General features: G+C 37.7%; 1 protein-coding gene across 4 annotated transcripts in view; it reads right to left on the bottom strand.

Annotated features, from left to right (window-relative positions):
* The window catches only part of LOC111862305 (tyrosine-protein phosphatase 99A), a gene marked incomplete at its 5' end in the record, with an annotated part of 708,382 nt that overhangs the window by 22,387 nt on the left and 666,730 nt on the right, over positions 1-19,265 (bottom strand). The window contains 7 exon segments of one of the 4 annotated variants that reach the window (XM_023847579.2): positions 626-775; positions 3,235-3,279; positions 11,284-11,498; positions 12,048-12,331; positions 15,485-15,738; positions 16,815-17,095; positions 18,763-18,954. In XM_023847579.2, the coding sequence (XP_023703347.2) occupies positions 626-775; positions 3,235-3,279; positions 11,284-11,498; positions 12,048-12,331; positions 15,485-15,738; positions 16,815-17,095; positions 18,763-18,954 (1,421 nt within the window). 4 annotated transcript variants of the gene reach the window in all.

Raw genomic sequence — 19,265 nt, 5'->3', positions numbered from 1 at the left:
AAAAGACCACGACGTTTCGGAGACTGGATCTGTCTCCGTCTTCAGGTGGGTAGGGAAGGATAAACCTACCCAGTGATTGAGACTAGGTCTTTCTAACGGGCCCAACTGAGTAGGTTTATCCTTCCCTACCCACCTGAAGACGGAGACAGATCCAGTCTCCGAAATGTCGTGGTCTTTTTTGTCTTTTACATACTAGATGATGAAGTCCAAAATAAGCCAAAAGAATTACAATATCATCCTCATGTGTACATATTTGGTAATACAAAAGAACTAATTCAGGCTAGAAACACTAAGTTTGCTTGGGGGGTAAATACCATTGAACACAAAAATCCATAACCCATCCCCACATTACGTACCAAGGGACAACATATGTAGACTGGGAGAAAGTCTATTCTTTCCTCTAGACATTGGTATGTAACATCTGATGAAGTATATTTAGAGGAAGGGTCTACTAACTGCTCTTCTCTGGCAGTTTTAACAGATGTAAGCGACTAGTGGAGTGCAAAAGGTTAAGTTATGTAACCTATTTAGACATTTATTTGATTTAAAGATCAGTAGAATTTATGAACTAACATACTAACACAATCTTGTCTTAATTTCTAATTTTACAAAGCAGTATTATTACTTTGATATAGGTGTGATCGCTCACCCGCAGGTGTCGTATTTGTAGAGTGCGAACAGTATACGTTGCCATGACGTCTTCCTTCACCAGTCTCACTTGTATCACTCCATATGTTTCCACCCCTTCCTTAGGCCAATACATGTCACACTTTCTCTGAAAGAAACATACAATGCTTCAGGACATGGCACACTTCATTATTATGCACATAAAATCCAGAGAATCACCCAATTTTAAGTCATGACATAGAAAACCTGTATGATCCTTTATTTACAGTGCATATGCATTTTCATTATGAATTAAATACAAAACATATCTCTACTTTTCACAGATTTAATCAAATTAATTTTACATATACTATAATGGCTAAAATTTTACACTTCTGGTAATTCACTGCTATACAGTAAAACAACTGTACTAAATAAACCCTTATCACAAAGTTTAATTCTTTGATATTTTAATAATACATGTATACTACCGTGTCATGGATTATATTGGGAATACAACACTATGACAATTTATTTAATATACACATCACATTTTTTTAATATATATGAGTTTTGTTTTTCCTGACAAACACAACAATATACCAAACAACTTGCTCATATTTCAGCTCATGAAGCCATCATCAGGTAGTACTTTAACAAACTTTATATTATTGAACTATGCCTCTAACATGGATCCATATATTGTACTTATCATTGTGTGTTACACAAAAGATATGGTGTGCTTCTTTCCCTTTTGTTAATCACCTTTATATGCACAGATTAAGTGGCTGTGTTTTTATACTGCTTTAAAAATGTATTAAACAAGTTTTTAAAACTTATTAAAAGTCTCAAAATATTAAAAATATGTTAAAAGGTTAAAACATTATTAAAATACTGAACCCATGGAAATACCCTACTCTAAATATTCTGAGTGGCTGATTCCACCCTTAGTTTAAATAAAATTACGATTATGTACAGATTTTGTCTGTTAGTCATGCCAGGCTTTCCACCATCAATGTGGCTGTCATCACCGATGTTTCCTATAATAGGCTGATATTCTGATCATGGGTTGCTATGTTTTGCTCCTAAAGTTCATTTAATATTTTCTTCTTAGGACAGCTATGGAGCTTAGTATTTTGACGTTTTCTCGTAATATCTTGTTAAATTATGTTGTGTCCTTACTCATGTTCTTCCACGATCCGACTATAATTGTGTTAATAGATTTGTAGTTTCTATTCGAGCTTATGCCAACACGTTTGCTTTTGTCGCCTGTTGGGTTATACTCATTTAAATTTCAGAACAAGAGGGCTGTTTTGCAGCAAAGTCCACCAGACTTCATAAAATCATAAGATTTAACAGCTGGAATTACCAGAACACACTTCAGTTTAAATTAAGTACTGAAAGATCAAGATCATTTTCAGCTAAAGATATTTTTTCAAACTTCAGGACTACAAAATGCAGAGAGTAAGCTTTATAAACTACAATACTGTTTTCTGGTACAGGAGCTCATGTGTTCTGAATCTGAGTACAGGCAATCAGCACCTGCTGGACAAACTGATCTTGTTGTAAATAATAAAAGTTCCAGAAATCTATTATAAATGTTTTCTTGATAGTATGATGATTAATTTATATCAGAATGTGTTACTTATCAACTTCTCTCGTTAAGTGATATCACAAATTTATATATAATATTCTACTAACTGTATATCATATGAATTATTTAAATTCAATTCTAACATGTTCTGGTGGTGATGCATTACTCATAGGATTATTAAAATTTCCAGACTTTGTCCACTGTCTGCTATTTTGAAAGAACATAGTGTTTCCATTGCCTAATACTTTAAAAGAACACAATGTTTTCGAAACTAGAAACTAGGTCAAGTGATTAAGATTATCATTTCTAATGGACCCAACTGAGTTGACTCCCCACCCTTTCAATGGATGGAAACATATCCAGTTTCAAAACTGCCGTGTTCCTTCAGCATACTAGATAATGGACAAAGTCCAGAAACTCATCAATTTCAACTGTTCCGAAAATTTTGTTTAGAATTCAAGGTCTGATTCACCTTTACAAAGCTTGCTCACCATTACCAAACAAAACGAAGATTCAAAGGTAGGAATACTTCTAAAACCTTACACTAACTATCCGCATTACACAATTAAAACCTTATTTGCATTAGCCGAAGATAATATCCAAACATTTTATGCCTTTACCATATCAATTTCTCTGGACAGCACCAGACAGAAACACATATGATGGCTACTGTTTTGGCTGGCAGATTACAGATATCTATAGCGTGCAATTGTGCCATGTGAATTATGATCCAAGCTCAAAACGTTTGATGTTAGTCTCATGCCCACACAACTTGTTTCTGGCATGCCTCAGTTCTGTCCTTGTTAACTCAAGACTAATTCAACTGGGATGTCACTTGGAGGTCATTATGTTGCTATGAGCAAGCACTGAATTGCTAAGAACACAGCGGATAAAGGCCAGAGAAGGGAGACTGTCATTTCTACGAGCAGCTACAAGCAATTAAACAATATGGATTGGGTCATGGGATGCTTAGGACCAAGGGAAACCAAGGCACACAGAAAGAGATACAGAGTGCTCAAACCAAAATACAGTACCTCCAGACATTGGGATGCAAGCTTAGGCTGTCTTTTAAGAGTTTCCTAGTGGACAGCATGAACAAGAAAAGAAGAGAATAACACCTATCAGTTTGATTTTGCTTGTTTCTAAATGTTAACACATGTGTACTCTCCTTTCATACAAACTAAAACTGAACTGTAATTTTGATACAGTAACAACCAATCATGGGTATCCTACACAATGCTTACTGATGGAACAGAAATACAGTGGTCCACCGGTACAAAGCGGCTTGACAGAATCTGTAAGACAACCTGCTTCACAGCTGAACAAATATCAGGCAGTAGGCATGGGCATGCAAAACTTCTCTGTGATTTACCAGCTGTATTGTGCATCAGTCTGGTAAGGTAACCAAAATCTTTAATAGATCAAAACAAATAGCAATATGCTAATAATTTATAACAGATGTGCAATGGTTCTTTCTGCAATTGGCACAATACTCATATACTTTCAGCCAAATCACATTCTACCAGTGACAGCTGCTCTAATACACATGCTACCTCAACATATGTTCAGTAAACTTTTGTTCCATTCTGCTCATTGTTAAATGGTATGGCATGCAAAGAACTATCACAAGACATATCTCTCAAAATAGAGGAATCTAAAATACAACGATCAATAATGAACAGAAAGGTCAGCAGCTGTGTGACAGGAGACCACTGTACAAAAGAAAAGAACTTCTGAATCACTATGTTGAAGCTACAAATATAGGATTTTCAATTTTAAAAGAAAGGGACAGTGGGAAATATTATCAAAACCATGACTACAATTAATACAGGGACAAAATTACATTTTTATGAGATTTGTGGCTTTCACTGCAGTGAAGATTCTTATTGTGGTCTCCTGAGTTTATGACACCATACAGTCTCACAGATGGGTGCCCAACATTTTGGAGAACAGGGCAATATGTTCCTCCAAAATACTGGACCATCCTACCATAATACATGGTTCATAAGCCAGAAGAATGTTATATTTGCTGAAACAATGGAATCTGTAAGGGGTTTATGCCTCTCCTTGGCACCAAACTCCCTTGCCTCCCTAAAACGGCATTTCATAGTTCTATTACAATACAGATGCAGTGACACAAAATTAAAACTGGTGAATAAGAGCACTAGATCACTTGCTTCTGGTATGGTTTGTTCCTTCCATTTTCACAAGTATATAAAATAAGGACTTAAAAAAAGTGTATGATTCATTTCTTACACATAACACATAATAAACCTTATACTCATACAAATACCATCAGCATGTGGCATGAAATTACAAAGCCAAACTGCACTTCATTCCTACTTCAGGCCTGCCACTCAACTGGCTTAGAGCAATGCTAGTTCAGTTACAAAATAATGTCCTGTTTTTTATGACCTTCTTGTTTTGTTGATTATTTTATAAAGTCTAACTTCGATTAAAGGTGTATATTCAATTATGTGTATACAAAGTCATACGGGGCTGTTATTTGTCACACACCATGACTTCTAGTCACTTACTGTAATAACAATCTCATTACATCAATTCAGTGACAGCCAAAGTAAGAGAACTGTTTCAGTTATTTATGCGTATCTTGAGGCATTTCTGTTACAATAAGAATTGCTAAGTGAAAGACTAATATTAAAAACTGATCTAAAAACTTTCATATATTTGTAAAATTCTTTGGTTTCTTAGGTTGTCATGTCAGAACACCATCTGATATCTTGCACATTAATGTAGCTAAGTGGTGATTTTGAACAAAATTTCAGCTGCCAACACACAAGTGTCAATAAAACAGAAAATGTAAGACTAGCATAATAAATGTGGCCCATTAAAACCCTTAATCATCTCAGAAACAACACGACTTGCTAAAAAAAAGCAAACGAGACATAAATGCATATTTGATTTTTCTCCATGTTTCTGTCAGTAACAAATTTCTCTTATAAATATTTGGGAAGCTGTGTTCAAACCCATGCAGCTATGCATGTAGGTCCTCATATCCTGTTCATTACTGCTGTCTCATTTTCACAAAAAATGGACTGAGTCAACAAACAATAAAGGTCCCCAACATCACATTTCATGAAAATCCAGTAAGAAGTTATTTTGGTGTTACAAGCTAACAGCTGCAAAAAAAAAAAAGTTGTAATAAAACAGTAGCATGATTCACAAATTCAAAACTTAAAAATCTCTTTTAAGTAATATTACATATACTGAGTGTATATTTATTATTTAGACTGGTTCCTGGAGCTGTTACAGTAATCTTCTCACACAAACCTGCTGTGGTAGATGATAATTTATGGATTCCTTTTCTGCTCTAGTGATTTTATAGTACAGTCTCGGAATGATGGCCCTCTGCTTCTAAGTATGCCTTACATCATGAGAATACTGTCTCGTGTTAAGTGACTATACACATGGTTTGGATTGGTAATCACATTTATTGCACACTCACAACTTGGAATTACAAGTAACTATAATGCTGGACAATCACTATAACCCACATTAGTCTTCTCAGTTTGTTACAGCCTATACTAGATGTTGCCCAGTCACGGACTTCTAACAAGGGCTATTCCTCATATGTTTATGACTCAAGAACTGCACTCCCTAACTGCCAACTCAAGATTGAAAGCCAGAGTCAAAGTTATGGTATAACAAATGGTCAGTCAGCCAGTTTGTCTTGATGTCAAGCACCACCTGGAGCGCTCTCACTGACAAGAGGATGGGTCTGTTATTTACATCTGCTGTTGGTCCTTGCCAGTGAAGTCATTCTAGATTTGAGACTCACCCAACCTAGAGGGCTAGGTCTCCATTTTTACATCTCCCAGGAACAGGGTGGCCCAGTTAAAACCCCAGGCACTGGGTTCCTTTTTCATTGCCTCTTGTGACTCACAGGGCTATGGTGGAGATATGTGAACCCACTTCCAAACAGGAGTTGACTCGCAAGTCAGCAGTTCTGATAGGTGCGAAGAAGTTGCAAATTAACACTGCTTTTGGAGGCAGCTTGACAGCTGCGGATGTTGGGATCGGTTTAGCTGACTTCTTGGCTGTCCGGGAGGTATCGTTAGATATGCTTCTTGTCTCTCTTTACCTCTCGGAAGTTGTCATCCTAAGCCATTGATATTCCACACTGAGGTTTTGTTTACTGCACCACTTTGTCCTGCCTGTGCACTCACCTTGAAGGCAGCCTTCAGTTCATTCAGTGTTACTGTTTACATGCTGTAAAGGGCGCTAAAAATTGGCTTCCCATCTAGAGTTTTGCAAAAGTTTGCTCTATTCTCCTCTGCACTATTCACAACAGAGATCCACTCGGAGCTTTCTCCCACTTTAGTCAGGGTGCATCTGGCAAGGATCTCAATGTCATTGTGTACTTTATATGCTTTTTGCATTTCACTGATACCACCTTTGACAAATGGGAGTTGGCCTTGAGCACAATACGTAAAGAGAAGTCTGTAAAAACCACTCTATCCAGAATATGTTTCATTCAAATCACTAAATTCAATCAAGAACTGGTGTAGCTGACATACTGTCTGAATGTGAACTTATAACACTTTCACTAATCAACACATTCTATAAATCAATACTGCAAGCGCTAAGTATCTATTAGTCACTGCTTGGTTAACAGCTCAACTCTCCTCAACTCACTTGGCCAACTTTCGTTCCCTCAAAGTTACTTCATGACTGGCGGTTCATGTTATGTAGTCTCAACATGAACTACACAGAAAACACCTCTTCTCACAATTCCTCTATTGTTGTGCTGCCGCTGTCACCAAAATGGTAACCAGTTGTCCCGTGATATTTACATGGCCATTCCTTAGCAACAGCCATCTCTATTGGTTCCAAAAATTTGGCTTTGAGCCCTCACTTCACAATATGTCTCCACAAGTGCACTGGAGCTGTTGTATGGGAACAGCTTAAATTTCATGTCACATATTTTACTGACATTGTTTCAAAGAGTGTAAATTGTTCACATACACTTTTTCTCTCAATGTTTCCCACAAATAAAAGTCACAAGGATTTACATTAGGTCATCATGGAGGCCACAATCCTTGACTTATGATTCTGATCACAAAAAACTTCATCTAATGCATTCACAGATTTGCAGAGTGTACCAAGGCATTATCTTGTATGCCAATTCAATTTGTCTCAGTCAGTTGACTGAAGAAAGTGACAATCAATATCACATAACATACAGAGTTTACAGTTTTATTCAAGGAAACGGGACCACTTATCTTCCAAACTAGTTATCTGCAAACCAAATCCCAACTTTTAAATCATTCAGTGGAACTTGATGAAGAGCATGAGGATCTTCCATGATCCAATACTGTTATTTCAACTGTTTACATAACCATGTGAAATGAACCATGACTTGTCAGAATAAGACAAGAGTTCTATGACATGCAGTCCACTGAACACTGGATACTTATTCCTGAAACCACCTACAGTGTCAAACACTTGCTTTGCAATCTGGAAGCAATTGGCTATGTACGATTGTAACTTTTGCAACTCTGTACCAATGTGAGCTGTACTTTTGGTCAACCAACATTGCAAAGCCAGAAAACATAACTTCTTTGGGCTTATTTCCAATCAAGTACCAATGTCATCAAGTTTTTTCTTTCAGTCAGTACATGTCTTTTCTGATATTTCCTTTTGTCCACAACTGATCCTATAGAAAATATATTTGGCACAATATTGCAAATCATTGCTTTACATGATACTGACCAAGCAGGATACTTCCTATGAAACTTCCTGTGATATTTCTTCCATGAAGAATGCTGTATGAAGGCATAATATGTCAGTACTTTCTGTTCAACATTATAATTCATTTTCAACACTACAACACTTCACAACACTGTGAACTGTATCTGTATACATATATATCTCAGAGACAACCACCCAAGCAAAACAAGAGATACTATTGAGATAAGTCAGCAAGCATCACACTAGTAAGCAGTAGTTTGTCAGACATGAGTGCACAGATTTTTAGCTGGCCAATTTAAGGATAAAATGGATTCCTTGTGGTATTATGTTTACACAACACACACAATTGTAATTTTATATGCAACATTCTGTTACAGTGACATGTTCTGGCCTTTAGTCTTCATCATGTTATGTTACACTTACTATCAGTGCAACTGCTGACATTGTCAGACAATGGCCAATGTCTGCCAAGAAATTTTAAACATATACATATACAAGAAACATATACAAGAATGAATGCAGTGTTCCATACCAAAAGTGTTACATAAACACAATGATTCTATTAACTTATAACCATATATTAATATACACCTAATGACATCACAATTCAACAGTTTTGTGAAGAATTTTTAAAGATCTAAGGACAAGAACAATACTCAATAGTTCTAACAATTTAATGCAGTAATTTTAATCATATGTATAGGTTTAAAATTTCCTTGCAGGCATTGGCCAGTGTCTAACAATGGTAGCAGTTTCGTACATAATACATGTAACACAGCCTGAGGATGACTGAAGGTCTAAACATGTCGCTGTGACAAAAAACTATATATAAAACTACAAAAGTGTGGTGTGCAGACAGAGTATTATATTGTGCATAGAGCCAATACACCACAATATATACTTATCAGACTCTGAAAACACTAACAAACCTTCAATAATATTCAATGCAGGTATCACAAGAGTGAAGAAGGGCCACAAAATTAAACATATGTTTACTATGCGCCACTGGCACTGAATAGGTAATATCACAGGACATTCCTCCACTTTACACTGTTCTTTCAGTATGTATGAACAAAACTGTGCTGAGATTTAGAAAGCCTACTGTCAAACTGTGGGGCACGCAGTAGTGTAGTTGGTTGAGGCATATGCTACAAGCTGGAAAGTTGCGGTTTGAATCCTGATGAGGTGGATTTTTTCAATCTACTTAATCCTTTCAGCCGCACTATGGGCCTGTGGGCGACTTAGCCTCTAACAGAAAAGAATACCAGGAATATTCTTGGGGGTAAAGGGAGCCGGCATGTAAGGCTTGACAACCTTACCGCCATCTATGAGCCGAATGTCTAGAAAATGTGCGAACCTCAACATCTCACAACCCTATTGGCCTCCATGGCCTGTTACAGGGATACCTTTAGTTACACTTTACTTTACTTTACTGTCAAACTGTGACATACTTTGCTGCATACCTGTTAAGATGAAACCAAAATATAGAAAACTAAAAACAAAGAAATAAGTGCAATTTAAAAAATTCTGTCTTGTTCAGACAGCTCAAGGAAGTTAATAATTTTTATTTTGATGTATGTGCAATGAATGGTTACCAAAATGTGTCTATTATCTTCATGACATCTGCATTAACAACTTGAGAAGTGCTTAAGAAATTTTTGTGAAGTTTGATACTGGGGAAGTTTACTAAAATTTGTCAACATGTTCCAGTTTAGGTTGAAATCAGACTACGTGAGGTGCTCAAGTGAAACTTGCTAAACATTTACTGTAGTGAAAACTGTTATGAACAAATGTTACAGAGAAAAATGACATATACATTTCTTGCCCAATGCGCTTTCCTGGCAAGTCTCAGCGGTTCCCAAACAATTACACAAAAGGAGGGAATGTGCTAGAATTGTTCCACTACATTTCATAACACATCTTACTGACAATTCCTGCATGTGTCAGAAGCTTAACTTTTTCATAGAAACATTACCTAACAGGTTCTATTAATGTTCAAAATTAGACACACAGGTTTTGAGGATGTAATCTGAGTGAACTGATTCATGATTACTAGGCTTCAGTATTACTGATGCTGAACCTTTGGCAATTTTACCAGAGAGTTATAGTCAAGACTGCCATGCTGTTGTTCCTAAGTAATACCTTGCATCAGAGGCAAATTTCTGTCTACACTGTTCCATCACAAATCAGTATTTACATGAGATAACGCTGTACACAGGAATGTGAATTAAGAGAGTACTGCACAAAGATCATGACGAAAATATTTTCAGCTTATTCACGATCCTTGAACTATGGACTAAGATTTGCTTGTAAGTATGACACATAACTCAGAGAAGCACACAAGTGAAGTATCGAAGTTGTTGTAGATTCTAACATGGAGCCAATCCCACAGTCCTCCTGGAGGCGGGAGGGGTTGCCAGACCAATGGTAACCGAATTTAATGATCCTACATACATAAACTACATCAAAATAAACTTCCTTATTCTAAAACAAGGAAAATGTGTTAGAACAGAATAATGGTGACTAAGCCTACCTCACATAACAGCAGTGGCAAAAGGTAAGTATGAAAGAGTGGCAGAATGATCATTGGAAGAGGAAACTTGAGTACTCAAGAGTAAAAACTGCCTCAGTGCAATTTTGCACAATACAAGATCCACATGGACTGCCTGAAGCTGAAACCTCAAGTGTAACAAATAGGAGATGAAGAGCTCAGCTTCAGATATTGCCACTCGTCTTGCAAGATCTGAGCCAGAGGAAGTAGGGTGAGTCCAGAATTGTTGAACACAACAAAACAGGGTGTCAATATATGGGTGGGTTCAACAGTTCAAGTTAGGGCTCATGGCTGGCATCTGTGAGCATGAACTGAAACTTTCTGCTTAAATCAGAGACTTTTTGATAATTAAATAATTATCAATATTTAATAGATATTCTCTATCATGGAGGGAGGGACCGAGAGAGTCACTCTCTCCAGGAACCAGTGCTTGAAAATGACTGGGGACATATTTCTATAAAATGAGATAAAGCTTCTCATGAATCCATGATTTATTTAATCCGTCTTGCAGTGCATACACTCATTTTCATGAAATTGTTTACTTAAAGAGTATTTTTAATTTGTGGAATGAGTCAGATTGGGATTGACAGGAAAACAGGGTATAAACCACTGCACCAACATCTCAAGACAATGTCAATTACCATCATCTTCATTAGCTTTCAATGCAGCATATGTGTGCAGCTTACAAGAATATACTGCAAATAATGGAATTGCAATCTTATGTAGTACACACACTGGTAAAAATGAAAGGGACAACCATACCTGTAGCAAATGGTGCACAAGAATGACTTCAACTCTGAAAATCTTATGGTTCACTCACCCTTCCACGCTCCACAAGATTGGTAATCATCACAATGATTGCCACATGCTGTTCCCAAACCATACGCCAGAAACAATCAAATGTTGCAGGGAGTGGTCCCTGTGTACCTATGTATGCCCGTGACCGCTGGAAACCATCAATATAGTTAGCGTTGACATAATCGATGGAACGCTTTTGCCCAGGAACTGGCAAAAGCTGGACTCGGCTGTGGTCATCTGAAATATCATAAAGATATCTTCCATTTAATTAGGTAAAAACATGAACAAATATTTACATAAGTTATATCACATGGTAAGGTTACTTCTTATCAAAAAGGGCTGGAAAGTTATGCAAAGCACAGTTATTTATAACTTTCTTTGGACTGTTTGAACTGTAGAAGTCACAGTACTGAACGAAATGATAAGTAATTAATGGCAAGTACGTAGATATAGATTTGGTAGCAGGCAGCTGTGGCCTGACTGAAGGTAATGTCCTGGTATCTGTTTGGAGCCATTCAGAAACATAACAGAAAAGCCAAGGCAAGAGAGCTGGAAAGTAAGCAGACATTCAAACCAGGTACATCCCCTAGTCCAGTTTTATGACTATACCAACATGACTGACTAAATACCCTGCAACCATGAGCATGTAAGATTACCAGCATTGTAATCAAAGCAAAGTTTGGGAATGCATATACACATGGAAACCCTATTCAGCCTACTTACATTTACATGTACTCAAATAAAACGAAACAGTCACTTCTACATACATGCCACCCACTTACTTACATGCTAATATATTAAGATAGCGATTTTTCTGCTTGTTTTCAGGGTGCTGAGAGTGTTCTGATGGATATTCTTCTTGTGTGGAAGCTGCCTGTATTGCCTCATACTCCTTGCTGAAGCCAATGTCGCCATCTGCATGAAGTTCTGTCACATGTTTGGAGAACAAATGAACAGGAATGGCTGTTTTTACACCACCATTCTCTGATCTGGCATCCCAGTCTACCAGTGTTGGTGGAGGTGCCCTTGGAGGATCATCAAGGTAATAATACGCAGCATGGAAACATTTCCTGGAAGCAGAAGTAATTCGCAAAAAATTTATTTTCAGGTCAAGAAAAACTAAAATAAAACATAGTTCATACATTTTGTGCATTCATTCATTCATTCATTCATCAGTAATCTGTCAAGACGACAGGTCCACAGTCTCTTCCAAAACAGTTCCCCCACTTGATGCGATCTAGAGTTTCTCCTTCAAATGAAAATATCCTCTTCTGTCCCCAAGGTCATCCAGCATCTTCTTACGTCTTATTCCTCGTCTTCTGGTCACTTCTATCCACCCCACTCTCTCTCCTTCCAATTAGCCTCCCGTTTTTTTATTTTGTGTAGGATATTCCTCTGCTTACTGACTCTAAATAACACTTCTTCATTTCTCACATAATCGGTCCAACTGATCTTCTCCATCCTTCTCCAACACCACATTTCGAAGCTTTCCAGGTGTTTCTGATCTACTGCCCTAAGTGTCCAAGTTTCAGCCCCATACAAAGCCATGCTCCAAATGCAGCATTTCACTAGTTTCTTTCTCAAATTTAAGTCCAATTTGCTGGTAAAAAGATTCTTCTTCTTGCTAAATGCAGCTTTTGCCATGGCAATCCTAGATTTAATTTTACATGTACAACTTCCATCATCTGTTAACAAGCTACCCAAATATTTAAAACATTTCACATTCTCCACTTGTTTTTGGTCTATCTTTATTGTGACTGGGGTTGGTTGTCTCGAAATTTTCATTACTTTTGTTTTTTCCACATTCATTTCCATGCCATAGCACCTTCCAATTTCGATTAGTCTATCAATCATACCCTGTAGCACAGTTTCTTCCTTAGCCATTAACACAAGGTCATCTGCATATTTCACAGTTTGAATAATTTGCCCTCCTAATTTGAAGTCTCCAAGCCCATCCAGAGCTTCTTTGGTAAGGCATTCGCTGTACAAGTTGAACAAAATTGGTGATAAACAGCATCCTTGTCGAACTCCTCTTCCAATCTTCACACTTCTTGTCTCCCCTCTGTCCAGTCGCACTCTAACTTTCTGATCCATGTACAATTTACTAATCAATCTTCTTTCACGCCAATCAATACCTGTTTCTTTTAGGATCTGCATTAATTTGGTCCAATTTACACGGTCAAATGCCTTCTGCCAGTCTATAAAGCAAGCACACAGTTCTTCATCTATCTCCAAAGTTCGTTCTGCTATAATTCTCATCATCCCAACTGCATCCCTGGTTCCTTTTCCTCTTCTAAATCCAAACTGATCGTCTCCAAGTATATCCTCTATTTTCCTTTCAATTCTTCTTTTAAGTCTCTTTCCTATTATCTTTGCTGTATGTGCAATACGGCTTATTGTGTGATGGTCGCTGCATTTTGTAGCTTTTGTCTTTTTCTTTAAGGCAATCATTGTCACTTCTGTAAAGTCCTTGGTCCACTCCCCAGTTTCCTATATGGTGTTTATTAGTTTTGTCAGTGTTTTCAAGCCATCTTCTCCCAGTAACTTAAGCACATCTCCAGGTACATCATCATCTCCTGTAACCTTTCCATTCCTCATGTCCTTCATAGCTTTTTCCACCTCACTTTGTAAAATATATGGTCTTTTCTCGTCTGTATTTACTTCTTCTGGCTCCACCTCCAAGGTTTCTGGCCGATTGGGTGGATCATATAGTTTGCATATCAGCATTTTATTCTTTGAAGTGCACATTGTAAAATAACATATCACAGACTGAATATTAATCTCATTATGTTCCATGGACTATATTCTGAAATGTGACACAGTTAAGCTTGGTGGTAGGTCACGGATTTCTACTGGACTACATGGTGCTCTTCAGTCTCTGTGGTGAGCTCCTCAGATCCACTGACATTAATGTTTTACATAAAAGAGGTCATCTATGGGGTGAATGCCAAAAGTACCACATATTTTTAATGCAAAACATGTATTACTGAAACAGCAGCGGACAAATCTTGTTTACATTCCAACAGAGATTCCTATACTCTACATTTCCTCATGACTAGACACATGATGCCCATGCATCCAGCCCTGAGAATGTTTTAAGTGTTTAAGGTACTCTGCTTTGTAGTATGTTGGTATGTTTCTCAGACTAGTAAATTGCTGTCCCAAGTTCACTTCTTGACTGGTACTGAAACTAGAACCCTGAAATGCATCTTTCATAATTTGTGTGGGGGGGAGAAAATTATACACCCAAGAATGAAGTCAATATCACAAATTTCTCACAATATTCGTAGAAAATTGCAATCTCAAGAATATAACAATTTAAAATGACTTTCAAAATGCTTGATATTTAAGACAACTTGTAGACTAGCATTCATTGAATGAGTGGGTTCAGAAGCACATCAGCACTAGTATACTAGTGGGTAAAAATGTAGAAGAAGAAGAAAAGCGCAAACATCACTATCTAAGGCCCAGTCTAATGTTGAATTTCTGAGCAGGGAGGCTCTTTGCAGCTGCACCTGTGTGGCTAAGTACCCAATGAAATAGAAGAGACTGCCCACACTTAAGAAAACAGAACACTTGTTGCAGAATCTCCAAAATGACAAGATGGTCTGGCATGTGGCCATGGAGACTCTGCAAGACACTTTGGAAGTCTGTGCAAAGGAGGGAATAGATATGATATTAAAACTATGGAGCCATTAGGGGACAATTTTGTCTTCATACATGAGAGCACAACATGTTGAACCATGAACAAATGACCAATTCACTTGCACTTAGATCAGGGGTGATGATAATGTTACTGTCTTCTGGGATGTGGCACTACACCTTCTGGTAGATGTTTAAACATTTCATTTTGGAGGACATATACTTCCTATATCTTCAGGGAAATATGGTGGTGGCACAGTGCAGGCCACACATGATTCCAGCCAATTACATATCTGAACCATTGTGTGATTCATACTCAAGACATGGAAATCTGAAGTTTTCCTGCGTTGTCATGTTGACAGCGAAGGCATTGTGATGGGTTGATCGCACATCTATGGGGTCCTACCACCTGTCTGAACAGTATCTGTAAATGTCTAATAATGCAAACCAAGGTTCAAGTTTAGTTTTATTACAAATGAAGAATGAATAGCCTGGCAGCAATCTGAGCTCTACAACATTTCGTTATAAGGTCTACTTTTGCACTGCCAACATCCTTTCTTATCCTGTTAAAATTCACTTACCTCCAAAGTATAAAGGAGATCGCTGCCAATAACACGGCAAATGAGGCACACACAACACCAGCTATCATCCCTGCACTCAACTCTCTTTTACTGCTTTGTCTGAAGTTCTGAATCTTGTCACAGTTGGGTTGAACCTGCACCTTCCGTGGTTCAGACAGCTCGCCTTGCACATCTTCACGGCTGATAGTGCTATGAGAAACGCCACGAACTTTGATCTCATACACCGTGTCAACAGTAAGATTTGGAATCAGCATCTGCAACATTTATCATTCAAAGTTACCGTTACTTCGTTCCTTCAACCACATATTTGACACAATTTCTGTTGCCCAGAACAGATGTACAGAATTCTGTTCTCTAATTCAAAAAGGGATCACTATTCTTGACAGCAGAAACACAAGGAATTATTTCTTATTTACGAGCATTGTCAGAGGAAAAGCAAAGCCTGGAAAACAAGATTAACACTAGTTATTTGTCTCTCTTTCACTTTTTCACTAGAAACAATATTTCGCTCTATTCAACAAGAGATATTTACCTCCAGCAGTCAAATTAAAACATACGTTTTTGATCATATTTTCACACACTTCTGTACTTTTTTCAGAGTGAATGATGACAGAATGAGATGGTAAGCCATGCACCATGCGTAGGTGACTAACCACATGCATACAACATACATGTCCTAGACTTTCAAGGGACAAACATTTTGGAGATTTTACTGCAGCTGGGATGATGTTACTAATATCATCATGGGTTCACCCAGAGATTAACCTTACTGGTCACTAAACTAGGACAAAACTGATGCTCCTGACCTTGAAGGAGCTGTGTAGTGGGGTTTCTTCAATGTGTAGTACAACAAACTTCCACCACAACACATACACAGAAAACTGTTTCTTCCTTCAGGGTGTGAATATGACATGTTTTCACGCTTGCCAACACAGATATGGAAAACACCTAAGGCTTGGATTAGGGACAGCATAGCAAGTGATCGTAAACTTTCCTACTTTCGTTAGATTACCCACAGAAAACTAAAAATTGGAACAGCTTATGTTGTAAGTAACACTAGTAGACTTGTATGACTTTTTGATAATTACAAAACAGGGCAAGAGAATATAATCAGTCTGTGTTACACCTGTAGAAAAATGAATGACTACTGGGCAGACCATGTGACAGATAAGCAGAGAAGTAATGCTCCTACCAGTCAGGAAACAAAAGCTGATATGTTCTGTGAAACTGATACAGTTTAACAAAAGCGTTTAGTATCAAAGATGAACAGTATATATTAAAACATACAGTCAGAATTTGATTGCTTTCCAGTGGTATGTTTCCTGCTTACCGAGGGCTCTGGATGGTCTGCCAATGCTGAAACCACCACCTCTTCAAAGTCTGTGGACCTCTCTTCACGAAATAAAATGATGTATCGATCAATAACTCCGAAGTACTCTTGAGGACGCTGCCACTGAAGGTAAAGAGTATCGTGGGACTGGCAGGTTAGATTCAAAATGCGTGGAGCACTAGGGCCGCTTATATCTGTTCTGTGGCGGATGGCTTCCGAAGGCTCACCTTCATTCTTCCAAGTGAAAGCCTTCAGCCATATCTTGTATTCCGTGTATGGTTCTAACAAAAGACATAAATATGCTACTTACATTTCCAATCACATTTCAATAACAATCTGCTCTGTTCCCACAGTTAGAGAATTAATACAGTATTCATAAATTTATCAATCAATTCTTGTAGAGTTTTAGTTTTTTGTTTCATCCAGATTCCTTATTTCGACTACAATATTTTTTGTACCAGTCAAATTTCTGTCCTTGCCTGTAATTCTCATTATTCCACTGGGATACAGGCCCTGCGGAATCGGGCTGAGAAGGGAAGTGTAGTACTAACACTCTATTTGTACTCAGGACGTATGTGCTTCACTTCTCAGCTACATGACTGACTATCCTGAATGCTTTTTTTCATGGTCTCTCAAGGCAAAAGCCAGAACAGTAACTTAATACAGACAACTGCTGCCTTTTTCGAAATCCATACCCACTAAATACTCATTAGTATCTATCCATCCTATTTGAGAGTATATACACTCTGGAGATAAAACCGCATCATTAAATAACAGAAGAATTCATCATCAATCTGCAATTTCAAATTTGGAGTCAAAGACTAGCTTAAATTTCGAGTACCAATTTCTTCGTGTAATAAGTTGTAACGGCATGTACTGTCTTCGCTCGCTTGGAAAGCGGGATTGTGGGTTCGAATCCCACTCGGGGCATGGATGTTTAGTTCGTGTGTGTGCGTTTTTCCGTGTTTGTGTACAGGTAAAGGTCTTGCGACGAGCTGATCACCCGCCCAAGGAGTCCTACCGAATATGTAAGATCTAGAAAAACCGAAGTGAACGGAGAAGTTCATGGAGGTAGGCCTAGGCTCACTGGGGCTGTAGTGCCAAGGGGGGGGGGAAGTTGTAACACTAAAAAGTGATGACACCACATTATATAAATCTGTAACATACTTTGAGAAGTGTACAGAATAAATTGTTGTAAGCCATGTTTTAATGCAAACTATCTATTAACACAAACAATGACCAACCACATAAGTGTGTGACTAGATTAAAGAACCAAAAAAATCTGGTTTTCGAATGCAAGGATTCAACAACACTAGTACAAAGGGCACTCACCAGTACTAACACTAAGCCAGTTCAGTTCGTTTCACATTAGCATACTGTATTTGCTTAAACGTGTCCTAACAATACCTCCGTGTCTATGCTTCAGTCTTTCTGTCTCATTACATTTTGTCAATTTGGAATTATAAAATGGTTTATCCGACCATATTCTTTCAAGAGGCTTCTCCACCAAACTCCTCTGTGTGTCTGTTTCTTCCCCTTAAGTGACATGTCTCGCACAATGCAAGATCTAGTTACCATAAGAGAAGAGGCAATCACAAACCTACTGCCTCCACCTTCAGAGTAGCAGCAGGCTCTTCTAGAATGTTGGGCCCTATCTACCAGATGACAGTGTTGTATCCCATAACATTATTCTCTTAACATTCACTGAAATGAGAACCGTGTATCTCAACATGTTACCTTTACATGGTGGGACAAAGAGACAATTTGAGATGTAGAGCAAGCAACTTTCATGTGTATCTCGGCAGTAATAATACAAAGAAATGCGACAAAAATTGTTTTAGTATCTCTTAACTGGGTCAAATACTTTGTTTTGGGAAGAAAAGTAGCATTAACTTATTACCAATGCCAAAAAAATGACTTAACTTTAATATATATCTGTTGAACTTACTCAGATCTTTGAGAGTAAATTCTATGTGAGGATCTGTCTTGCGGATGGTCTTCACATCCGTGTAGTTGGCATGCATATAGTAGAGACGGTACCCGGTGATCTGGCCATTGGGTCTCTCTGGTTTGTTCCATGACAGCTCGATGGATGAATGGGTGACATGCAGAACTGTTACATTCAGGGGTTTGCTTGGCACTGGAAACATGAACGATATTACAAATCACCAATGGCTTGGCGCAGTAACACAATTAAAACAATAAACTCAAACTACGAGATTCTGTAGCTGCACATACTTTCTTATCTCTATTTTCATTATAAAAACTGTGTTGTTTTACTTATTCCATTATGTTTTATCAAAATTTTAGTAACTTTTCTCATACAATAAAGTTTAAAATAATATATCTCACATTAAACAGAGGACAACTGTGTTTTGTATCATCTCTCCATTATTTAAGATTTTAAAGTGGTGTTAACCGTTGATACAACAAGCATCAACAGGGTGGGTG

Source organism: Cryptotermes secundus, unplaced genomic scaffold (assembly GCF_002891405.2).
Source record: "Cryptotermes secundus unplaced genomic scaffold, Csec_1.0 scaffold179, whole genome shotgun sequence".
Lineage (NCBI taxonomy): Eukaryota > Metazoa > Arthropoda > Insecta > Blattodea > Kalotermitidae > Cryptotermes > Cryptotermes secundus.
The sequence above is the reverse complement of the archived record's forward strand: the minus strand, read 5'-3'. Positions and strand labels throughout refer to the sequence as shown.